Source organism: Sceloporus occidentalis, unplaced genomic scaffold (genome assembly GCF_023333645.1).
Source record: "Sceloporus occidentalis isolate IW3139 unplaced genomic scaffold, rSceOcc1.0.p SCAF_1, whole genome shotgun sequence".
NCBI classification, from domain to species: Eukaryota; Metazoa; Chordata; class Lepidosauria; order Squamata; family Phrynosomatidae; genus Sceloporus; species Sceloporus occidentalis.
Genome location: NW_028316981.1, coordinates 302,923,010 through 302,949,658, shown reverse-complemented (window position 1 = coordinate 302,949,658; position 26,649 = coordinate 302,923,010). Strand labels below are relative to the sequence as shown.

Below are 26,649 nucleotides of genomic sequence, written 5' to 3'. Positions count from 1 at the left end.
GCTTTCCATTTTTTTCATGCTTGTGGACTTATTTTGAATTCTTGACTGTTGAATTGGCTTGTGTTTTACATATGTTTGTCTTTCCTCTTCTCCTTGCTTATTATTGCTGGCTTCTTGTGATGGGATTCTGGAATGGCTGAGATATTGCTACCTAACCTTCTGTTCACTCTGGTAAACTCCCTTGATTAACTGTGCACAGCCTAGACTAGTTTGACTTACCTGCAACAGCTTCCTCAGCATTCCCTGGCACCTGCTGTCTCCCATCATCATCATCATCATCATCATCATCATCATCATCATCATCACCATCACCATCACCCCCATTATCAGACCTTGCAAATACAGAGAAGAACATTGACCACAGTCAAGAAACATCAGTCTCAGTGCAGCAAAAAAGAAAACTTACCTAATATCTTCATCCGTAACAATGAAGGCTTTGCAGAGAGGCTGGGACGTGTTAAGCCACACTGCTGGGTTCTTTTCTACAGCAGCAGAAAGCTGTCCTGTGATAGGAGCAGAACTTGTGTGCAATGCGCTTGCAACGGCAGAGAGGAGTGTATCATCATTACTGCCTGGTCCAACACCTAGAAAAGGGAATGCAACACTTTGCTCATTAAGATCAAATATATCAGAGTTTAAAAGGCTGGATGAGAAGCTAAGGACACTAAATTTGATTTGCAGTGCCCAAACCAGTGCAAGTTGACTACAGAGTCATGCAGGAGAACCTAGAGGGTCCTACAGAAGTGTTCTCTCAGGTTAAAAAACGTGCATTTGCAATTTCTATCTCTACTTATTTATATTCTCATTCTTTACATGGGGGGGGGGGGAGCTGTGCCTCTTACCCCGGGAATGTGGGGGTATAATATAATATAATATAATATAATATAATATAATATAATAATATAATATAATTATCAGTGTCCAGTAATCATAAGAACTACAATAAGGCTCAAATTCAACAAGACCAAAGACAAAAATTCAACAAAATTGCATACTATTAGAGTTGGTTCCTAAAAGCCTGTTGGAATAGAAAAGTTTTCATTTGCTGAACACAAAGGAAGCAGCTGTCCTAGGAAGGTAATTCTTAACCTTGGGAGCTATCACTAAGAAGCCACTCTCCTATGTTACTACCAGATGTGTCTTTGAGTGTATCAGGACTGGAAAAATATCTCCTTCCCCTATTCCTCTGAATATCTCAATTGCTCAGGTATGCTCAAATATAAAGATGCAGTCCTCCAGATATCCTGAGGTCCATATAGGGCTTTATCAATCTAAGACAGCATTTTGAACTTTGGAAACAATCCGGTAGCTGTTTTTACAAGAATAGTCCAGGTGAAGCTCTTTGGCCCGCTGATATTTCTGAGCACTTTATCAAGTCACTTGCAAGTAGAACATACTAGTTATTCAAATATAATGTAACTACTCCATGGTGGCTGGAGATTCTGGGGATTGTAGTCTAAACAAGTAATTTTCCAAGCTCTATCATCTGGTGGACTGAACTCATATAACGTTCTGCAAAAATGAGTACCGGTATGCATCAGTTAATGAAAAAGATGAAGGATTATTTCGTTAACAGAGAATTTGGTACTGGTGGCAAAAAGAACATGGAAAGAATAGGAATAGGTTTCTACATCATAAAGAAGAAAAGTAGTCATTTCAGCAAACTTTGTATTCAGAATATGTGAAATGAAACAGCCATGTAAAGTAAGCCTTGCATAAGTAAACACAAAACTATTTGAACCATTTAGAAGCCATTTGAAGGCTTCTTCCAAAATGCATCCAGGGATTAATTTTCCCCCTTTCACCAGCCTCTGCATTTCTTGTGATGTCCATTTTAGTGGCCAAACGTAGTATACAGTAGTCCCTCCACATTTGCTGGGGTTAGGGTTGAAGGACCCCTGTGAATGTGGAAAAACTGCAAATAAAAAAACACTATTCTTTATACCTATAAAGCCCTATACTGCTTGGGTCCAGGCTATTTGAAGGCCCATATTTCTCTGTACAAGCCCTCCAGAGTATTGAGATCACCCGGAGAGGCCCTTCTCTCTGTCCCACCACCTTCATAAGTGCGTTTGATGGGAACAAGAGAGAGGGCCTTCTCAGCGGCTGCTCCCAAGCTTTAGAACAGGGGTAGGCAACCCTTTTGAGCCGGGGGCCAGGTTGCTGTCCCTCAGACAACTGGGGGGCCAAAGCCAAAAAACAAATAATTAATTTTTTTTAAATAAATAAATAAATAAATCGGGACAAATGTAGGACAAAATTTTCAAATGGAGGGCACTTTTTACATAAAAAATGGAGGACACGTGAAAAAAATTGCTGATTTTTTTAAAAAAGTTAAGATAAATGCATGTTTCTGAGGCTTCTATAGACAATTGCCCCACCATGCCCCTTGTGCGAGACGCCAAAGGCCCCGGCAGCAATTGGCGACAGGACCGGGCTGGGGCCGGTCCCAAGGCCTTGCCGGGCCGCATCCGGCCCGTGGGCCGCAGGTTGCCTACCCCTGCTTTAGAATTTCCTCCCCAGGAAGGCCAGGATGGCTCCATCCCTGCTGTCCTTCCGGTGGCAGATAAAGATATTCTTGTGCCAATAAGCCTTTGCAAACTGATAAGGGCTGGGAATATTGTGCTAATTAAATTTTAAGGTTTGTATTTTTAGCATATTCTATTTTAATTCACAACTGTTTTAACTTTTTAAATGGTTTAATTGTTTTTAAATTTTTATATGTATACATTTTAATGTTAATTGTTTTTAAAATGTATTGTTTTAAATCTGCTGTTTGCCTCCTTGAGTCCTGATATTGGGAGAAAGGCAGGATATAAAAAAACAATAATGATAATAATAATGACAGAACACTTGTCTAGGAATTTCCAGTGCAACTCTATGGCCAACATCTGCCATCATAGAATCATGTTGGAAGACCTACAAATGCCTAGAGAAGTCTTTTCTCTAGGAACTTCTAGGTTCTCCAGCACAACTCTGTGGTCAACTTCCAGCAGAATTGCACTGGAGGACTTAGAAATTGCTAGAGAGAACATATTAATCAAAACTACAAATAGTCAAAGCAGCAAAAATCAAAGCTGCAAACGTGGAGGGCCAACTGTACTTTCTAACGTGTTGGGGTTTGCTGGTGAGGCAGGCTTATTTCCTCTCCCTTTTCTTTTTGTTTTGCTGCCCATGTGTGGCCAGTAAAAACTTCTGGAGGCAGCTGCTCTTTACTCTGCCTCTTATAGGGAGGCCCACACACAAAATTAACAGCAGGATCAGCTAGATCAGAATCCCATTCTTCTGCAGCACAAGCTTTGTTCCACTGTTTACTGCAAGGATGCTGTTGCAACCCAGTACCAAACGTCTGTGTTTCTCCTGCCTTCCTTCATCACACTCCCAATGCTGATGCTGCTCTTCAAAAAAGAAAAAAGCCTTCTAACTAGAAAGAAGAGGAGATGGAAAAGTGGGCTAGGCAGGTGTGAAAAGAATTTGTAAAAAGGAGCTTCACTCTCACAGGTTTTGTTAACTGAAAAACGCAATGCTGAGAAATCACACACATGTAAACTGTACTTTATGGCCTGTGGTTTGCAAATCCCTAAAGCAATAAGGCAATAAATGCCGCTGAGGCAAAGAATACCTTGAAGGCCTTTTGGCAGTTCCATGGATTTTATGATCTGCTCACTCACATCTGATGCACTTAAGCCTTGCAGCCTCTTCTCCCAGAAAAGCTGAAAGATTGAAAGGCCTGGTTTAATACAAAAAATGTGGAACATCTCTAATGCCAAAACATTCTGGAAAGAACACCAAATACTCATTTTATAAGCATTAATTTTATCCCTCTGCAAAAGCACCATGATATCAAAAATGTGATATCTTGACATATTTAAAATGCATTTAAGAATGAAAAGAGCAATTCAGGCTATTTTAATACACACACACACACACACACACGAACATACATACACACATATACGTATACACACATTTCTCAGATATAAGCAACCTCCCAAATCAATTCACAGAAACACAAAATGTCAATTAAATAATAACATTAGTTCACTTTTAAGGCAGACATTTTAAGGAGAGGGCAGATGTATTAGGTTTGTTGCAGAGAAAGCAACTACAAATCCTGTAAAGCTTAAAAAGTAATTTAATAGCCATAAGCTTTCATGGACTGTAGCTCTCTGATGCACCCAAAGAACTAGATTGTTTCACCAAAGCTCATGCCACAAGACTCTTGGATGATTTTTCTGCCAATGCAGACGGTAGATCAGGAATGGACAGTGGAGGAAGAATGGTTACTGATAGTTTAATATTGGGAAAGGATATGGGGAGTGGACAGAAAGTTAATTCAATAAAAAGACTTAAATAACAGTAAAGGTGATAAATTAAAAAAACAAGCAAAATAAAAATAGAAAAAAGATACATCAAAAATTAAAGTGTTCTCTTTAAAAGAGAAGAAAGCCAATGCGAAATCAAATTTAACAAGAGGAGAAGGGGATATTGTATAAACACCATGCTAAAACAAGAAGGCAAAATGTATATAGATATGTGAATATATGTATGTATGTGTGTGTGTGTGTGTGTGTATACAGATCTGTGCATGTTGGTATGTGTGTTTGCAGAGATATATAGAGGAATAATAGAAATGATAGAGGACAATTTATCAGATTAAGAGAAAAATTAAATTAGTATGAAAGCAAAAACATGGGATTCAAAAAGAAGAAAGAAGAAACTATGGATATTATCACACGGGAGGCTTACCAGGGGTTTAAAGCCAGTAAAACGCTCCAGAAGCACAAAGGTGTAATAGCTGGTTGTGCTTCTGAAGCATCACTGAAGTGTCCCCTCTCCTCTCCCATCATCAAAGTATTCGTGGAGCAGCCAATTTCTTCAATAACAGGAACTTCTGTTATGAAGAAATGGCTGCTCTGCGAACACTTTGCTGATGGGAAAGAAGAGGGGACACTACAGTGATGTTTCAGAAGCACATCCAGCTATCACATCTTTGTGCATCTGGAGCGTTTTACTGGCATTTTAAACTCCATATAGAAGACAGAGAAAGGTGGAAGAACTATATATACAGTAAGTTGATTATTGTAAGCAAATGTGTATTTTATGTACTTCTTTATTTTATAATTAAAGAAAAAAAAGGAATGGCAGACACAATGTGGCTACCAGCCACATGCAACCCTGACACCCCACTTTTGTGGCCCCCAAACTCCCTACCACACACCTCCAAGTTCCTGAAGACTTTTTTTAACTGTGTGATTTTATTAGCCAGTTTATAACCCCAGATCATACCAAAGGCCTCTCCAAATGCATGAAAACATTTAACAATATCCCCGCATCCCAGCACCATGCACTAACCACTAAATTACCTCCATTTTCCACACACTCCCTCTCAAATTGGTGACAGGAAGTGATGCAATATTATCTCCTGTCCCCATTTTGAGAGGGGACTGAAGAGCAGAATAAAACAAAGGTATTAGGGCTTCTTGTGTGGGATGCAAGACTCTCATGCAGTTGCCCAGCTCCTTGCTAGATTGTGATTCTTAGCAGAGCTTTGCTACAAAATAGAAACGATCCTCTGGGAAGTTCTCCTGCATATGGCCCCCCACAACATGAGCAGAAGATGGACAACACCATGACCTTTCATTTAATGTAACAGGCCCACACAGGATGTATTTTCAGTTGACTGCTCCTGTATAGCTTTGCCTATTTTATATTTTGGCAAAATTTATATATTTCTTATGTACAAACACAAATGAGAGACACTTCTTTATCAATCTTTTGCTATTTCAAGCACACTCTTTGTCATTAATGCCCTTCACTTTAATTTAATTCATTTTGTTCAGCTTGAGCAGTTGGCTACTTTCAATAGCCCTGTGCTTCTGTCAGAGGCACATTCAAGCTAAAAGGAGAGCTTTTAAGGATGCAGTACTATAAGCCAAGACAAATGTATTATTAATTGCATCTTTGCCTCTGACATTCAAGATTTGAATCGTGCAAATACCAGCAGCTGGGGGGATCTGCTAATTATTATGCCAGCAGATATGGAACAGGGTTTTTATCCTTTCCTCTCCTGGTGTAATCCTGAGGAAAATCCCTCTTCTCAAGCTGCTACTTGCAAGAGGGAAAAATCCCTTAAAATTGTTCAAATTGGGAGTTCTACCATCACAGTTACCATCTTCAGAAGAGTAATATTCCTTTTCCATCTTCACATCTTCTGTGATCCCAGCAGTGTTCAGCTTCACCAGTTGAAGTATTTTTTAAAATGGTATTTAATGACAGCATAAAATAATGATAATAATTAATTTGTAAGTGCAGAAGAAAGAGGTGTCAAAACTGGTCAAAACCAAGTCAAGTGAACTACAGGCAAAGACAGTCTAGGGTTAGGCCATGGCCAATGATGTTCCTCAGATAGGAGAACAAGTCTAATGCAAAAAATTTTGCAGAGGTGTGATTTTATTTTCATATGCTACTCTGTTCTCTTGCTCCTCTTTAGGCTTCCAGCAAACCTTTCTCTACTTTCATATTATGGTCCACAGCTTGATGGTGACACACTGACAATACTTCAATAAATATTCACCTCTTGTCCCTTGCAACTCATCTCTAGTCCCTTGTAATTATTATTATTAATTTATCCCGGACTTGTTTTTCATACTCTGAGGCTATGAAAATCTCCTTCAGGACATTTCTCTGCCCACTTCTCATGCTGGTACTGTAATGCTGGGCCAGAGTTGTAGGCAAAGAACAATCCAGTTCCACTCTTCTCCCCAAAATCTAATCCATCCTTGTGGATTCTCCAGATGAATACCTTTTCTTCCCGATAATACCATCATTTGGTGGCTTTTCGTATTGGCTTCTCCCATTCTAAAAGATCAGAACACCTCATCTAAGATTCAGGGACAAAACAGACTGCCCCTTTGGAGTGGTTTCTCACTGCCTCTTTCCACGCTGGATCAAGGCCGCAGCAACCGCACGCCACAGCCCTAATCTGGCACTTTGCGGGTGTTAAAAAGAATGGCAAAATGCAGCTCCTTTTAGCACCAGCAAAAAGGCACCCTTGGTGCTGCAAAGGCGGCTTTTTGGCGCTCCTTTAGCATGTCCACAATACAGTTCAGTTTCTGTTTACTTCTGTAAAAACTTTCTACTGCCCCAGTAGAAAGATTCTGCAAATGATATGTGGTTATCTAAGAAAATTATTTCAAAAATGTGCTTCTCCTAAAAGTCAAAGCATTTAAATGCAACTCCATAACTATATTTTTAATCCCCCAGGGGAAAAATGCACAACCTCCAGTAACTGTTCATTATGAAAATGACAGTAATTTTTTTAACCTATTTCATTTAGCCGAAAGAGAAACTAAAAATGGCATTGATATCTTCATTTGCCATTTGCATGATTACTAGAAGGACCTTATAAAATGTTCCCATTTAGCTGGTTTTAAATCAATTTAGGGTACAATTATGTCAAATAAGTTAGGTGATCCCTGCAGAGCGTGACTGGACTGATAACGTGATGGGAGAGCTTTGTACATTAACATAATTGCTTCATTTCAGCACATGAAAGTCATTAATACTTCACTGTCCTATTAAGATCAATTTCAGGACAATAATGACAGTGGCCACTTGGCCCATGCAGCAGCACCTACTGTTTACTGATTTTTCAAGACAACTCAATTATTTCATTCCCACTTTTCTACTGAAAGAGCATTTCTTAAACATCAACAGCCTCCTATTTCCAGAAGAGCTTTTGTTTGCTTTTCAAAGAAGTTCCAGATTTTGAGTGTGGGGATATTTTTTGGCATGGTGGGCACTTAAAAAGGTATCTTTCACTAGAGAGTACATCTGCATTACACAGATACTACCTATTTGATACCATCTGAGGAAGAAGATTGAAATCTACGAAAGGTCATGCTGCCAACTTCTTTCTTTCAGTTAAGTCCAAAACATACTGCATAAATAATCCAGTTTGAGACTGCTTTAACTGCCCTGGCTCAATGCTAGGCATTCTGTGAACTGTACTTTTGTGAGACATTTAGCCTGCTCTGTCAGAGAGCTCTAGTGCCACAATAAATTACAATTCCCAGGATTCCCCTAACATTGAGCCAGGGTAGTTAAAACTGGGTTATTTCTGCAGTGTGTTTTGGATCTCAGTCTCAAAGGTGCTACAAAATTTCTCTACATATCCTAGTTGGCTCAATCCTATAGAATTCTAGAATTTGTAGTTCATGGAGGTGCTTAGAAAAAAGCTCTAGTCCACTTTCTTGAACTATTGTCCTAGAGCCTCTAGCACAGAATTCTAAATAGCTCAGTCAACTACAAATCCCAGAATTCTGTAAGATGAAAGTAAAAGTGATGTCAAACAGTTGTAACTATGTTGTACAAATAAACTCCAGGTCATGCTATTTGTATACCTAGCCTAGTATCATCTAGCCTGAGATCATGGACTCTCTACGACCACAGGTAAAAATCTTTCCCCTCACTTGAGAAGAGGGTTTTTGTGTTATTGTTTTTGTTTTGTTTTGACTGAACATGCTGGGAAACAAGACTGTGGGACTTTCCACATGCAAACTGTGTGGTCTATGTGAAGTCGAAGGCTTTCATGGCCGGCATCCATGTTTTTTTGTGGGCTATGTGGCCATGTTCTAGAATATTTGACTTACATAGTCTCTATCAGCAGGGTTTGTACTATACAAGTGGCATCAGCTGAGAAACTGTCATTGCAAGTCAGAGCTTGTGAAATTTACTATTTGGGACTACAAGTTCAAGAATGCCACCCCCGAATATCATGGCCCTGCAGGGAAGCCTCGGTGGAGTTACTAGGGAGGAACATATGAGGATACATCCAGATCTGGCCAGCCATGCCTTATTTTTGCTGCATGAGTTTTCCCATACCTGAAGGGTGGGGAATGGAGCATATGTTGCTGGCTGCCCCCAGTAAGTGCTTCTCTCAGCATATTTATATTTATATGAAGCAGTGTCTGGGGTTGGAAGTAAATTAATTGTGACTGAAATAGGATCAGCTGTTGTCAAACTCAACATGTCTCCTGCACCTTTAATAGTTGTGAAGAAGGAGGAAGTGTGTGATAAAACTTCTTCTTCTTAACAACTATTATAAGTATAGGAGCCTTGTCTTCTTTTGTATCTGGCCATTCTACTTAGGAGTAGATCAATGAATCAATTGCATTTATTTGGTGGGGGGAAATCAATTGCCTTGACTCCTATGAAATTATAATACACATCACTCAAGATGCATCTAAAATTATTAAATACAATATGCCCATGTTGTGCAAAATTGCTGCTGGGCCAACATGTGTACTTAGCAATATCATGAGAAGCTTAATTCAAATGGGACACACTATTTTTACTCACAAAGATATCATTTGTGCAGTGCTGAGTGTGCACACTCTCAAAACCTGGTCCAGGATCCCAGCTACAACACGAAGAACTTTACAACAATTGTCAAAGTCTTAGCTGAGTCCCTCCTCTATTAAAACAGACTTATAACAAAAAAGACACTTGCTGAACCTGAAATCGAAAGGGCCTTCCATCTGAGCATTTTTGTCTCATCCCTGGCTTTCAGTTCAGCATCATCTTTACAAGCTCTATTCTGAAGAGCTAGGAGACATTTTCCCAAAGCAACAGCAGTTGTGGTTACAGTAATAATGCCTTTACAGTTCTAGAATCTGTAGGAAATCTACATTTAGATCCTTGTGCCAGAGGCAATAGGCTCCAGGCGTTCCCTAATGTGAGATGCCATCCAGCACCGACTACCCAATTTCCCCCCACTGAGCAGTTAAAGAAGTTGATCTTGTTTGTTAATCTTGCAAAGAGTTGGCAGGGGTCAAAGAATATCACTGGATCAGGAGAATACATGGTGTTATTAATTCTTCTGCACACTAAAAGGCCTTTGACAAATATATAACACATATACATATTGTGTGGGGGGGGGGGGCAATGGAAAATGGTGGACATTTCCTGATGAAGGCTGGCATCCAGCATATACTAACCAATTTTGCCCCACGGAGCTACTACAGAAATTGGTCCTCCTTGTAAATTAGTCAGAGAATAGCACTGGACCTGCATCATTATTTATTCTTCTCTATACTGAACATGCTTCGGAAAATCTAGATGAAACAAATATATATGCATCTATATTTGTATGTATTCATATATGTGTGTTTACATGTCTATAAGAGAGCCAGTGTGGTGTACTGATTTGAGCTTTGGACTATGGAGAGCAGGGTTTGAATCCCACTGGGTGGTGACCCTAGGCATGTCACAGTCTCTCAGCTTCAGAGAATGGCAATGGCAAATCCCCTCTGAAAAAACTTGCCAAGAAAACCTTGTGATAGGGTTCGCCTTAAATTGGAAACAACTTGAAGGCAGACCACCACTATATGTATGCAAACTATACAGACATAATTGTTTATATAAAGCTTTTAAATTCTGTATTACAAACAGTAGGTCATGACATTCTCCTTGAAATATTATGAAAATGTGCATCATATCAACTACATGTATATCACCAATATTGCTTAGGTCCAGGCTATCTGAGAGACCATATCTCCTGCATGAACCCAATAGGCCCTGACATCCTCAGGAGAGACCCTTCTCTCTGACCCACCATGTTCACAGACATGGCTGATGGAGACACAAGCTGATGTCTCCATCAGCCATGTCTGTGAACATGGTGGGACTGAGAGAAGTGACTGCCCTTGAGTTCTGGAACTCCCTTCCTAGGCAGCCTAACGGTTGCCTCCTTTTTGTTCTTTCACCAGTGACAAAGGCTTTTTTAAAAGCCAGCACATTTCTGGGTCTAAACTGCACTACAGAATTAATTCAATTTGACATCGCTTTAATAGCCATAGCTCCATCCTATGGAATCCTGAGATTTGTAGTTTGTTGTGGCACCAGACCTCTCTGATAAAGAAGCCTAGATATGCCACAAAATGACAAATCCCAGAATTCCATAGAACTGACCCATGGCAGTTAAAGTGGTGTCAAACTGCATTATTTGTGCATTGTAGATAAGACCTTAGAACTGAAGGTTTTGTACTGTTTTTATTGAACTGGTTTTTAACTGCTTTTTATCCTTTTCAGGTGTATACTTTAAATTGTTTTAATATTGTGAATAGTTTAACTCTATTTTAATATTGACTTTTGTAAGTTTTCTAACTATATTCACTGGGGTGATGAATCTAATCCAGGTTTGAGCCTAAACTAGAAAATAACTATCCAAAGTGCTCGGCTCTGTTTCCAAACTTGGAAGAGCACCTTGGATGGATCTTTTACATTCAGAATTAAACCCAGAGCAGATTCACTATGCCACTGACATGGAAACCATTGGCCACTGCTGGCTCACATTATACTCTAAGCTCCCCAAACGGATAAAATAACTTGATTTTTGCGCTTCTCTGAATTTTGCATTGCAACTTTCCTGATCACAAAATGTGTACGACAGGGGAAATTGTGTAGAAAAATAAGTATAAGTTTTCATGTGCACAACATTCCATACAGATAGTTTTGTGATTACTTTAAAAAACTGTGGAAATAGACAGAATGAACTTTTGCTTGGAAAAATGTGGAAGCTATGAAAAACAAGACATATAGTTTCGTCCATCCAGTGTAAAAACAGAAAGGGTTAATAACTGGGTTTTAAGGAGAACAAATATCACAGGCTGGATCTCCTTTCTAACCTGTTAAATTATATTTTCTATTGGGGGAAATGAAAGACTTTGCTGAAGACTATTCAAAGTTATCTTCAAGGGTAAACCGATTTTAACAGGGCCTAGCCATCCAGAAAGATCAAAAGGTGTGGTAAAAACCGACTTCCGACACAATGCATCTGGGAGGCAGAAGAGTGAACATACATCCAGAAAGAAGCCTTTGGCTAATCAAAAGAGAGAGGGAAGGAGGGAGGGAGGGAGGATGGAAGAAACAAAAAACCCTTGTGAATCCAGAGTATGGGGTTTCAGGATCTTTGAAATGCTGATATCCTCAACTAAACAGAAAAAAATAAATAAATTGCTATCTAGTTTCAAATGGCCTAAATATCCCAGTGCATCAGCTCACATCTGATTCTGGAAGCTAAGCACTTGCATGAGAGACTGTCAAGGAATACCAAGTGCTTTTGGATACTTCAGAGGAAGAAACTAGTAAAACCACCAGAGTATTCCTTGCCTAAGAAAATCTTATGAAATTCATGGTGACTTGAAGGCGCGCGCACACACACACACACACACACACACACACACAATCTAGTTTCAAGGCTACAATCCTAAGCATGTTTAATGGAATGTTTAGTCCCAAACTCCCAATAAAATCAGTAAAAAGGAGATGGGGGTGGGGGGGACACACTGTTAATACATTACCTACAAGGTACAATAAAGAAGTGCAGTGGTTAGCCAAAGAGAAGGAAACCCTGGGCCACTGGGATGTAAAGCTCTTGCCTATGGCACAGAATTTCTTTTGCTGATCTCTAGAATTAATAATTGGGGACACGTGGCTATTTAAAGCACTGGATCTCTGGGGAACTCAACTCTGGTTTGCAGCCTAAGAAACTGGGGCAATGTGGCTTATTCTTTGTAGATGCGAAAAGTAGCTTGTATGGGGACAGGAAAATGCCTAAACTGGTAAGAATTACAACCAGGCTCAGCCTACTTTGCTTTGGCTCCACTCCATGCCCTTACCTCTGCCTAGCATTAAAATTCTCAAAATAGAATTATGAGAAGATACTTCTCAAAGTGGAGTTTGTTTATTTATTAAAATGTTTATGTCCCAGCTTTTATCCAAAGATCTCAAGCGGGTGTACCATACATCCAAACTAACAAATTTACAGGAGCATGAATAATTAAAATAATTTTAAAAGGCTAAAATATTAAATAATTAGCAAATTGAATGACAGATTTTGAAAGGTTTAGTCCTCAGACCTGGGACCCCTTCACACAGTTATAGCACTATATCCCACTTTAACTGCCATGTAAACATCCTATGAAATTCTGGGAATTGCAGTTGGGGGGGGGGTCATAGAGGTTTCTCAGCCAGAGAGCTCTCGTGCCTCACCAAATTACAAATCTCCACAATTCCACAGGATGTTGCCATGGCAGTTAAAGTGGAATACAGCACTATACCTGTGCAGTGCAAATGGGCCCTGGACAAGTTTCCCTACCTCTGGATTAGTATTGGACTATGTAGGACTAAGGGGATCCAAGCTCAAACCCCTCCTTAGCCATGAAGCTCAATCGTTGACCCAAAACCAGTCAACAGCTCATGGTCTAACCTACCTCATAAGGCTGCTGTGAAGATAAAATAGATTGAACATCTTGGAGAACATACACTTAATAAAAAATAGAAATTACAGCTATTTTCATAATAATTTCATCATGCTAGAAAAATAGGCAGCTGGTCAACAGACAGTCCTAGCTGTGTTTAGTTCAACATTTTCTCCATGAAGGTTTACTAGGTAGTTTTTAAACGCTGTTCTTCTAGAACAGTATTTCCCAAATGTTGGTTCTCCAGGTGTTTTGGACATCATCTCCCTTAAACCCTAGCCAGTTTGGCCAATAATCAGGAATTCTGTGGGCTGAAGTCCAAAACATCTGGAGGTCCAAGGTTTGGGAAACACTGTTCTAGAACTTACCCTTTAAGAGGACACCACCATCACCTCAGTTACCTGTCTGGGCTGTTCTATCACCCGCTGTGGATCAGACTTCACTTTGTTATTAGGATGGTTGGTAACTTTGGTCACAGGCTGTTTAAAAATAGAAGCTGTTTGTCTGATTGGCAATGTTGTGTTTAGATCAGGTTTTCCCTATTTGAAGAAAAAAGAAATCATGTTATTTCATGGTGAAGAAACAAAATAGGTAAACATAAGATGTCTTTACGCTGATGATAATCAGACAAGAACTGATCTTTTTCCCCTCATATTTTTGTCCTTAACACTAAATGCATTTTAATTTTTTTAAAAAGCAGAAAAACTAGGCAGTTAACACAATACAAAACATGGGAGAGAGTTTTATGCACAAGTTTACACAAGCATGTATCATACACAATGATTCACAGCTTCCTCAGAGGTATACTGGTCTCAAGGGATAGCCCTAAGGGATTCAATGATGCCACATAGTTAGGTGTGATTGTCTACACAGCACTGTAGCTATCTGATACCAATTTAACTGCTATGGCTTTCTCCTATGGAATTCTAGCATTTGGAATTTGATGAGGTGCATTTCTCTAAACTACAGCAGTAGAGCCAAGTTCCCACTGATACATATACACATCCTAACACATTTGGCTTCCTGTATGCTATGGACTACACGTATATAGTATGGGCTACACTGGGCTAACCTTACCTTGTATCTGACAAGTATATTCCTATGCCTCAAAAGATGGCAACAAATCTGACCAGTAACATGGGAAACTTGCATATCCATACAGTGGGCCTATGAGCAAACCTTATTTTGATTGAGTGAATCATTCCGCAATCTCTGTTTGTTCTTCTGTAGTTTACTGGGCATCATCTTCCCTGTCCTGAAGTCAAAACTGCTGAGGTCAACAGTGTTCCCCAAGTATCTTGCCAACTGGGGTTTACTTCGGAACTTCTTTCCACTTGGACTACAGATTTAATAAAAAAGAAAAGAAGAAAAATTTTATTAGGACCTCATCATGCAAGATGGCATGAGCATTTTCCAGAACAGATATGAATACTGTTCTTTGCAGGGTATTGCCAAGGCTGCATTTTATCACCCTATCTGTTTAACTTACATGCAGAACACATCATATGGAAAACAGGATTAGAGCTGAAGGAGGTGTGAAAATTGGAGGAAGAAACACCAACAATTACATTTACATATTGCTGCCATTAAAACTGCTGAGATTTGGAATGACAACTGATGGAAGTTAAAGAAGTGCAAAGGCAGGGTTTCAGTGCAATAATAAGAAAACAAAATAATGGCCATAGATCATTTACATTACTTGCAAATGATGAAGACATTGACATTATTAAAGATTTTCTATGCCTTGGCTCAGTCATAAATCAAAATGGTGACTGTAGACAAGAGATCAGAAGACTAAAACTTGGAAGAGCTGTCATGAAGGAACTAAATAAGATTCTCTGGTATGAACGTGTATCATTAAATACCAAAGTTAAAACGACCCATGCCGTAGTGTTTCTAATTTTTATGTATGATTGTGAAAGCTTGACAATGAAGAAAGCTGACAGAAAGAAACTCAATTCATTTGAAAAATGGTGCTGGAGGAGAGTTCTACTAGATACCATAGACTGCTAAAAATGAATGGGTCTTAGAGCAAATCAGGCCCTAATTCTCAAGTCCAAAATGACTAAACTGAAATTATCAGACTCTTGACGCATCATGAAATGGCATGACTCACTAGAAAACACACTAGTACTCTGTAAAATGAAAGACCACAGTAAAGATTGATCACTTCAATAAAGGAGCAAGGTCCTGAGTTTGCGAGACCTAATCAGGCCTATTGGTGACCAGGGCTCTTGGAGTTCTCTCATTCATAGGGTTGCCATATGTGAAAGCAAACTTGATGGCACATAGCAACCATAGTATCTTTTATTAGTACTACTAAAGTGTTACAAATCTGGCACATAAGAGGTGCTAAATACGAACCACCTTTTATCTTTGTTTTGATTCATAGGCTACACATCTGCTTTTCTGTTTCCTTTCCAGATGTTTCAAAGCACATCAAGAAATGTGTCTTAAATTAGGGGGGTAAGCAGCCCTTGGACATACAACCTTCTCCCCCCGCCCCAACTTCACAACCCTATTTAGAGTTTAATAGTTGATAAGACGGAAATTGCCACCACCAGGATTCCTTCCTTCATCCACTGAATGTATTCTGGCGGATCTGTGGCTATGGTCTTCTTTGGTTACAGTTTTCACCATTTCAGCTCCCATAATTTAAAGTTGGGATGGCCAGTTCATAAACTTTATTTCACGTCATTAATCCTGCCAAATATGGATTGTGCTGTAGCAAATACGTTTCTCATAATTTTCATTTAAAGAGAAGAACACAGAGGGCATGTATGTCTCCAATTGTTACTCTGTTGCTCTATCATACAAACTCTGGATCAGAGTTTGCACATCTTACTTTTTGGATTACAAGTCCCAGTATCCTCCTGCCAGGACAGGCAATGACAGTGTTAGCCGAGAAAGTCTGACAGATGTAATTTAAAAAGGTAACTTTCTCAAGACCTATTTGAACAGCCAGAAGAATGACAGCCAACTTGGAAGGTGATTCCTCCCTGAGCCCTGCATATAATGAAGTGTGTGATCATGCCATCAAGCAGAAATGTGTGATCATGCCACCAAGCACAAGACTTGTAAAACTTCTACCAACTTTACCATAGATCCTCACCATCCATAAAGGTATTCAGACTTCACTGGCCTTTGTCTGTACAGCAGTACCCAAGAAAATGAGAAATGGCCAACATTGCTTTAAAGGAATATCCATAACAAGGACATTTTGTTTGTTTATATCAGATGTTTACATCATGTCACTGTAGCCAACTCATACTTCATAGTCATGTTTGCTATGTTTACTCTTCTTTCTTGTCCACCAGGGAAGATGATGTACAAAGAAGTTATAGCTCTCCAATGATTTGAGAACAGGCAAAGGACACAATCGGAAGCCATCATGCCTTCCTAGTAGACAACTACTATGCGTGTGAAGACACACCCAACTAAAGGTGGTGGCAGGTTTGGGTGTGCAACGCCGGTACCCTGGTGAGATCAAACTCTTTACCCAAAAAGGCTCTGAAGCTGAATGTAAAGTTCAAAAGGGGGGAAATTTAATTTAAAGGACAAAAATAAAGAGTTTTCTCCTCCCCAGCTCTAAATAAAAGGTACTTTACAGTTTCAGCAATCTTCCGGATGTCATCTTTCTGGGTCTGATGTTAGTTTGCTCTCCTCACTCAATGAAGCTGGTGCAGGGTCTTTCAGCTCCTGAATTCCTCTATTTTCTTGCTGATAGTAACTAAAATGGCTAACTTGGTAACTGATTTGGCTAAAGTGTAAGAAATGCCCTTTCCGGCTGCCTGGGCCTCTTTGCCACCAAAGACAGCTCTCTGCTGCTCACAGCAAAGACTGCTCCAAAACTAATGGCTTCCAGCTACAACAGAGCATGCTGGAAAAGGGCAAACCAAACCTGGAAATAATGCAGGGGAATCCTACAACTCCTCCCACAACTAATACAAAGAACTTTTCTACACTAAACATACTATGGCCTTGTCAGAGGGTGGAGGAGGGAGATCAGTCGGGTTGGGATCCCACCGTGGAGGACGACACCCTTGAGGACCCTGGAGAAACCCCGCGGGAAGAAGGAGGGCCTGCTAAGGGAGAAGCAGCTGGAGCGCGGGTGGAGTTGAAGGAAGGGGCGGGGTCAAGGGAAAGAAAAGGAGAGCCACGGGGGGAGGAAGGGGAGAGGGAGGCGGAAGGAGGACCACTGCAAACGCCGTGCAAGTGGGAAGAGACGGGCTACGAGGCCAGGATAGAAGCGAGGGTGAGTGAAGCCTTGACGGCCGAGATTAATCGGTGACACTTTAGAGGTCATAGGACCGGCCCGGGAAGAAGTCTGGAGGGCCGACCCCTAGTGCAAAGTTGGTGGCCACCTCATCCTACAGGCTCGGACCCCGAGCCTTACATAGCCCGCCCAGTGCTTCATCCCGGCCCACGCCTGCTGTGGGATATCCGAGGGAGGAGCGCCTCAACAGCGCGAGAAGCCTTGGGCCGGGGCCGGCGAGAGGTATCTCCTGCCCACGAGAGCGCTGACCTGGGAGAACTATAGAGCCCAAAGGGCTAAGCAACGGGACTGGACTTTATGCCCGGAAGGGGTCTTTTGAGTTTGATATTTGAAGAAGGGCAGTGAAGAAACTTGCCTGTTACTGTTGCCCTCGGGCCTGTTCTAGTTGTGTTTATTAAAGTTGTTGCAGCATCATCCCGCTTTTGTCCTTTTCTCCATGGAACCCATGGGACCACCACCCCCTCCCCCAGAGGGAACTCAGGGCCCGGCAACAGGCCTGAACCAATGTGAAAGAAAATGCAGGGGGAAATTCAATCAGTCCTGGCAGGACATCACAATGCACTTGGCAGTACACACATCTTTCCTTTGTACTTTATGTATTCTTATAGAAAACACCAGTGTAAAATGACATATTTGGTGCAATAAAATGCATAATCAGCCCTTTGTTACCTTGACCAAATTGGTGGGTCAGGACATAATAAACACAGGTTCACATTTCTACTCAACTGAGAAGTTCAGTAGGTAGATTTTAGCATCTTTCAGCCTACTATAACTCACTAGTTATAATTACTGTATTCTTGGTTTGGGGGAGGAGACAAATGAAATTATTAACATCATGACAGATATCTTAGCAAGAGAGTCAGAAATGCAGTTCTACTTTATCCCAAATTCTAAGATTACAGAATTTCATTATATTTGGATTCCCCCAAAGAGCTCAGAGTCTGTTCTTTTCCTTCATCCCTATTTTATCCTCACTACCCATGTGTGAAGAAGGCTGTGCTAACAGATTGCAACTTGTTCAAGGGCAATTTGTGGACTTCATGGGTGAGTAGAGATTCGAATTGGGGACTCTTGGGTCCTAATCCAGCACTAACAACCATGCAACACTGGTAAAGTTCACAATTTGCATTTATTTGCTAATGCTGCAACCTTAATCTTTAATTTGCTCCTTGGAAACTAGAGCTTTGTTTTCTGAAAGGGGAGATCCATGTAGGAAAAAGGGGCTTTGAGACACACAGAGCATAAGGGGAAGTACAGAAATCTTGAGAGAGGGAGACAATACAAGTTACTTCATATTCATGTTGAAAAATAGAAGCTCCATGTGGGAGCCACACACATAAGCACTGCTGCTCACAGAATGACTGTGTCCACAACCATTGGTTTCACTCTGCAATCACATGATTTTCTATTCCCTATTGTCAATGTAGGACATGTGCAGAATTTCTGAGAACCTCATGCCCTGATTGCTCAGTTCCAGCTGCCAGGGCTGTGTCTAGGCCTTCCACTGTAGACATTTGCTCCTGTCATATAGATGTTGGAAGCAAGGCTAGGAAAAGTGATGTAACCTGAGGAACTACCTGTTTGCACACAGGGCCCAAACTATCACTGAGTTATTTTCTGCAGGAGACAATTTATGTCTCCAAAAGCCTTCATTTATGCTTGGGCACCCTACTCATTTACTGCATGTTTGGTGATGGGCAACTGAAGGTGTGAGTGGAGCTTGGAAAAGTTACTTTTGGACAGTTCCCAGAATTCCCCTAGCCAGAAGGAACAGGCAATGATGCTAAGAGGATTCTGGAATTTGTCCTCTGAGCTCTGAAACTTTCACCATGGGGCAATGTTGCATTTGAGCTGACTTGAGGACACCAGGGACCCCTGCTTATGGGGAGATGTCTAGAATGACCTATTCACACATGTTGTGTTTAGACACAAATAAGCACACATGTATGGCTCTCCCTCTTCCTAGCTCTCTACCTCACTCTACACCAGGCCAGGCATATTACAAGTATATAAAGGTACAGTAGTCCTTTTTTTAAAAAAAAGACAATTAAGGAGTTTGGTTTAAGAAGTGACCATCCAGAGACCAAGGATGATAGTTAATTCTCTTTGCAAGGCAGCTCTGAAACTTTGAAAAAGGTGTGTACTCCCAGACCGGATGGAGGGTGAGATGAGAGGGTACGGCTTTGCAAAGTGGTATGATTCCCAAGTTCACTCAAGAGTCAGAGTGAAAGTAGCCATGTCTTAAAATAGGCATCTTGAAATGAAACTGCTAGCAAGTTCCTGACATGCCTATTTAAATCTCACCAAGCCCTTCCCACAAATCATTTGCTTTTCTGACTAATCCATCACTGTTTCACAGGCCTCTTAGTTATTTGAGCATAGAATCAAGGACCCAATAACCAACATTATACAGACACAAGGGCTTAAATGCCCCAAATAAGTTTACTGCCTGTTTCCTCTTTGACTGGCAAGAGTCCGTGCCATGACCACTCTTTTCATGGGCATCCACTGAAATTGGAAGGTAGGGCAAAAAAGAGCATTACTTCCTAATTGTAATTAATACTTATAGTATGCCACTATGGCTTTTACAGTTTTGTTGCTTAGTGTTAAATAGCGTTACATTTTACAAGAAGCCTGCACAGTGCAGCATCAATAGGTTACTAGGCTCTGCTATTTCCGCAAGCCACAAAAAGCTAAGCTATATTCATAGCAGAAAGCCAAAGATAGTCTGGAATGAAATCTAAAATCCACTTAAAGCAATACTTTTACCAGGTAGCTCAGAGATCATTAAATGTGTCAATTTTACTAGATCTCTTCATCATGGAACAGGATGAAAAAAATGAGGCATGAAGACTACAGGAGAATGCTAGTTGATTTTGACATCATTAAATCTGTAAAGTCAGTGCCTTAAAATGGGATATGGGATAAAAGGGTATCACAGCTCCCTCTGTCCCGTAATAAACCACACTGCTCCTACAATTGACTTTGCAGCTTCACAAGACACACAACCTACTGCATTTTATACAAAATTCCAACACACCAGGAAACTCTGGTCAGAGTTTAAGTACCACAGAACTAGACTCCATGCACCTGAGAAAGCAGACCAAGGGTCTAATCTGCATTGCATAAATGCAGTTTGACATTGCTTTTAACTGCCATGGCTCAATGCTATGGAATTCTGGGATTTGTGATATATTTAGCCTTCTCTGGTGCAACAACAAACTACAAATCCCAGAATTCCACAGTGTTGCACATGGCAGTTAAAGCAGTGTCAATCTGCATTATTCCTGCAGTGCAGATTAGACCCAAGTCTACGAAAGTTTATGTTACAGTGTCTTTTGCCCAATTAATCTCAAAGGAAACCCCCTTTGCACACTGGCATTCACTGCAAGGCTACTATACAGCACACTAACACTTCACAGCAAAATGGTTGTCATACTGGTCTTCGTTGTTGTCATAATACACAGCCTGTGGTGTGGCACCTCCAGGGTGGGTGCAAGAGTTGCTCAAGGGGGGCACCAGACATGGAAGCTCTGATCTTTCCTCCTTCTCCTCTTCCCAAACTTTTTAATATGTAAGATGTACACATGTTGAGTTAAATATTGAATTTACTTAAATAAAACAGTTCTAATTTGAACAATGTGCGAATGAAAATACACACACTAAATAAAAAATATTTTTATTCATACATTACATCAAGCATGTGGGGGTGTGACATCCGCATGTAGATGTAAATGGGGTGCCAATGATAAAAGGTTTGAGTACACTTCTCAATAGTCTGAGTACTCAGTAATTCTGAGTTTTGTCTGCATGAATTAGAAGACACTTTTTTATGCTTACCAGTATAGGAGAGATTGAGAGATACAGTGTTAAATTAGACCTGAATTAGAAATATCTTGAACTCTTGTCTTTGTTTGGTGTGTCCAATCACACCTACATTTAGATTCCTGAATTTCTCTGATGTCATGGGAGAGCAATCACTTCCCACGTGGGAAAACTGAAACAAACAATGTCTTTAAAATAAAACAGACACTTCCTTCTCCCAAGAGAGGCTGTGTCAGTCACTACTATAACTTACTCCACTGGTTAAAACCCTGAAAAACTTGGGAGAGGAGGTCAATTGTAACAAATGTGAACAAAAGGGGTTGCATATTTTGCCTCGTATCTTGACTTCTATGAGAAATAGAGAGTCGCTTCTTTTAATGGAAACCTGAGAAAAGAGGTTTACAGCTCATTCAGGGGATAATTACTTCTTACCACACCGCCACCCATATTCATGAGTGACTACAGATGGCCCTTGGTATCCGCTGGGGTTTGGTTCTAAGAGTCTTGTGGATACTAAAATTCGTAGATGCTGAAGTCCCATTATATACAATGGCATAATAAAATGCTTTTCCTGATAGAAAATGGTAAAATCAATGTTTGCTTTTTGGAATACAGTGCGCCCACGTCATACGCAGGCTCACCATACGCGGACTTGAGGTTATGTGGACAGTGAGTCCTAATATGGTGCATGCGCCCATGGCACACCACACACCGTGCACCACAGCATAACGTCCCATTGAAATGAATGGGCTTCAGCATACTCTCAATTTGCCTTATGCAGGGGGGGCATGGGAGCAGGGGAACGGAACGGATGTCCTGTGTTAGGTAAGGGCAGACTGTATGTGTGTGTATTTGCAAACTGTGGATAGTTGAATCCATGGTTAAGAAATCTGTGGATACAGAGGGCTAAATGTACTACATTTGATCCCAATTTTCCTCCAGAGCAACATACATGCTACCTTTTATTTTCACACGAATCCTGTGTCATAATTTAGGCTGAGAGACAGCGATTAGCTCAAAGTCACCAGGTGAGCTTCATGACCATGCAGGGCTTTGAAGCTAAGTCTCCTCATTTCTAGCTCAATAATAACACAAGCATGAGAATGGGAACAACCTCAGGGCATCACCAGATGACAACTCCCACCAACCATTGCCACTGGCCATGCTGATGAGAATTGGATCCCAACAACACCTGGAGGGGTGACTTGTTCTCTCTCTAACCCCTAGAAAAAGCAGCTCTGAAAATGCTCCCACATTCTTTTGGGGGTTGCCATGGACAGCAAGGGGAACAGGGACTGGTTTTTTCTACACTCAAGTCCCACTGGATCTACACATCTGATTCACTAGCACTTGATAATATTTTTAACAGGTTCAGAGGTATGACAGGTGTGAGCTGGAGGAGAAGGAATAAAACCACCAAGCAGAATTTAAAACAGATGGATAAAATATGGGTAGAAATACTTTTCAAGATGAAAGAGATGTTGGGGGAACCTTTTTCTTAAAAACAAAACAAAACCTTTCCTGTATTTCATTTTTCATGACAAAAATGATACTTCAAAAGACAGTTTACAGAGGAAGTTTCCATCAGCACAGAATTAAATATGGTTGCCTACATGGCAGAGAAGTCCACCTTGCTGCTTCCAAAATGGGTTTTCCCCATCCGCGTTGAGAAGACCTTCCTGTTTGAGGAAAACCTTTTTCTTGTAACAGATCTGAATAAATTTGGGTCTGTGAGTTCTTCCTTCTGTACTTACAGCTTTGCTTTTCTGGTTTTTGTCACTCTGCTTCTTCTCAGAAATCTGGTTGGAAAATCTCTTCCCTATAAAGCACCACAGGGAAAGCTACACAAAGTTGCGCTTAGGACTGAAGTGTAGCTTTGGCACAGCTTCTGGCCTCTTAGGACTCATGCATCATTTAAACAGTATACCTCCAAAGTGACCCAAAGCAGCTTTATTTTGGCCTGTCTGTATGGGCTCTTTCTTTCAGTTAGGTACTTCCTTGGATCTCAGAATTCATTTAAGAGTTTATGGCAGTGGCCAATAAACTGTTAAAGTTAAAATGAATTGTGAGAACCAAGGAAGTACCTTTTTATATTGCTAAGGGAATTTAAATTTTATCTTCTGGACTTTGGAATGCTTTGTTCCCAGTGCCACATGGCCAGAAGGAGGAGGGGACTGCCTGCATAGATATCCCCCCTCACCATCTCAACACAGAAGAACATACCGACATCTTGACAATATGCAGGTCTACAACTAACATCATCATTTTTATTTTATCCTGTACAGTTTTTAACACCTTTGCTTGTTGAAGAAGTCTGTGAAGCTTCAAAAGCTTGCAATGGGTATTTTGTGTATTTTGGTTGGCCAAACAAAGGTATAACTGTTTTGTGGACATTAGATGTTATTGTACTTTGCAATAAGGACAATACAGCTACTCCTGAATATGTTTCTTTTGGATACTGGTATGCAAAAAAATCTTCTTGCACCTTTGAGGCTAACTGAAACAAAGAAGTTGGTAATATAGTGGGATCTTGGTATCTGCAGGAGAGTTGTTCCAGGACCACACTGTTGATACCAAAATTCATGGATGCGCAAGTCCCACTGAATGCAATGGTGGAGTAAAAATTTGTCCCTTATATAAAATGACAAAATTAAGGTTTGCTTATTGGAATTTCTATGTTTTTGGAATATATTATTTCCAATCCATGGGTGCTTGAATCTGTGAATAAAAAATCTGTGGATATGGAGGGCCGGCTGTATAAGCTTTCATAGACTTGAGTCTACCTCCTCAGGTGTGTGACATGTCCAAGAACAGACCTGTATAAGCAGAGAGGGGTGTCGGGGTCTCTCTCTCTCTCTCCCTCTCTCTCTGTGTGTGTGTGTGGGTGGGTGGGTGGGTGTAATGGACCTCTATAAGCAGTACCTTTTGGATACTGTTATCCTAGCTGATTTTATCTGTTCAGGAAATTTTATATTCTGTACTTCCAGTGTTTTTTAAAAAAATATTTGTCAGCTGCCTCTGTGGGGGTGGGATCTACTTCTTTTTCTTTTTTTAAAAAGGAGGAATTAGACATTTTTAATAAATAAAATAATACAGTAAGTTTTAGAACTCAGGCATCAAGTCACCACTTCAAATGCAATTGTGATGCTCTAAAAGCTCTTTGGACCTTTCAGGCGAATGAGTTATTTTAGAAACAAGAACCCTGGCAGAAACCATCCCCAGAGTACTTTATTATCTTAACCAACACCTTTGCAATCTCAAATCTTGAGGTGGGGAGTTGCTCAGTGTAATTGAAACGGAAAGTAAACAAGCTTACTGACAGGGGACACAAAGGAGACCTGGTGCCAAGTTCCACTTCCCACTTACACTTCCCTGGCCAGCTCTTGCTTTCAAATGCTGCCTAAGAAAAGTGCAACCCTATACTCAAAAGGAATGGATTTGTTCAGTCAGAAGGAACCAAGCTTGAAAGAGAAACTTTGTCAAGTAGAACAGGGCTTTGGAGCTTTGCTTCACCACTGCCCAATCCCATTAGCTAGCAGTCAAAACACAGACTCGCTGCCATGTAACCCACCCTGATTATCTTCTACCACAAAGAGTGTGAAACATACACCACACTCAGACAGCAATTTCAGTGTTTGTGCACCTGCTATTTTATAAAAAGCAACAGCAGAAGTGTTCTTTAACAGGAGGGCCAGAATTTAAAGAGCAGACTATGTGCCATCCCAAATATTGCACCAACTATAAATATTTTGTGTTTGTGCTTGTAACTTTTTTTTTTTTTTGGGTGGGGGCTTGCAGTTTACTATTGTATTTTACTACATATTGCATTTTAGTACTATATTCTAATATTGGATTTTAATATTTTATATTGAAGTAGTTATTAATGTTTTATTCTGTTGTAAAGTGCCATGTACATCAATGGCATTATATAAATAAATGATAATAAAACAGAATACAAAAGAAAGAAAAAGATAGAGAAAGGAAATGAGAGACCAGGTCCAAATATGATGGACTCCAAAGGTCATCGCAATCTCTTAATAACATGTGGGCTCCAGATATGAAAATTTGGAGACCCAAAATAATGCAAGGTATGCAGGCTGTACTAACAGTTAAGAGATGAACGGATGTCTTTTTTTGCCTGACCAGGGCACAGGCTGGGCATGTGCTTAAATGGGTGAAAACGGATCTTATCACATGCCTCCTTGCCCAATTCACCCGCATCGCATACCCGATCCGGACTCTTGGCATACTTTTCCAATGAATGATACTTTCCCATTCTTCAAAAAGTACACCTGGAGTCTGGATAGGGTACATAATGCAGCTGAGTTTTGCAAAGAGGCATGCAATAAGATTCGTTTTCACCTGCTTGAGCCCATTCCCAGCCCATGCCCGGATCTGGCAAAAAAAGGCATGCAATAATCTCCTTAGAAAAAGAGCAGAGAGAGAGGCCGGCCATGCCTCCTATGAAAGGGAATTCCCACTGTGGTGGGAGAAGCCACTGAGAAGGCTCCCTCTTTCTTCCTCTTAAAACTCAAAAATTCATAAGAGAGAAACAACTCAAAGTGTCTTACAAATTAAAATAGATACAAGACAAAACGAACACAAAAGCAACATTAAAATGGGGTTAAATTGTTAACAATGCTATGAACAATTTAAAACTTGATCCCCCCAAGTAGTTTGAAAAACAGTACAATTAAAGAGAGGCTTGGGGTCCTTCCACCACATCTCTTTATGTACTCTCTGGGTTATGCAAGAATTAACATTTAAATATATACAAATATGTTTTGCAAGATCAGGATTTACACACTCATATGTATAAAAGAGCACATCAAAAACAAGCCCCAAGCTGCCTGGTTTGCATTTCATTTTCCTGGTTTGCATTTTCATTTTCAAAAATTGGCAGAAAACTGACATGATTGCTCAGGGCCTCAGATTGCTTCTATTCCTAACCTTGTTTCCCACATGGAATTCTAATATCAGACATTACCTTTGCCATGGCTAAATATACATATTAAGAAGTGTTAAAAGCTGGCTTCCTCTAGCTAGAAATGTTCTTTTTTTCATGTATTTTTAAACTAAAAATGTAACAATCAATTTATCTGCGATTTCTCAAGGTTGGCAGTGTAATCCTGAATGTGTGCATTTCCAAGCATATTTACACAGGGGTAGGAATCACTGAGGCTGCATCTTCATTGGAGAAATAATGTACAGTAGTAAGACACTGCTTTAAGTGCCATGGCTCAATCCTACGGAATTCTGGGATCTGTGGTTTTGTGATATATT

General features: G+C 40.4%; 1 protein-coding gene across 1 annotated transcript in view; it reads right to left on the bottom strand.

Moving 5' to 3' along the window:
* MBD2 (methyl-CpG binding domain protein 2) overlaps positions 1-26,649 on the bottom strand; it is a 71,881-nt gene that overhangs the window by 16,762 nt on the left and 28,470 nt on the right. The window contains exons 2-5 of the mRNA XM_089497394.1: positions 14,445-14,604; positions 13,667-13,804; positions 3,623-3,713; positions 407-584 (exon numbers count right to left, since the gene is read on the bottom strand). Of these exons, the coding sequence (XP_089353520.1) occupies positions 407-584; positions 3,623-3,713; positions 13,667-13,804; positions 14,445-14,604 (567 nt within the window). The remainder of the gene's footprint in view (positions 1-406; positions 585-3,622; positions 3,714-13,666; positions 13,805-14,444; positions 14,605-26,649) is intronic.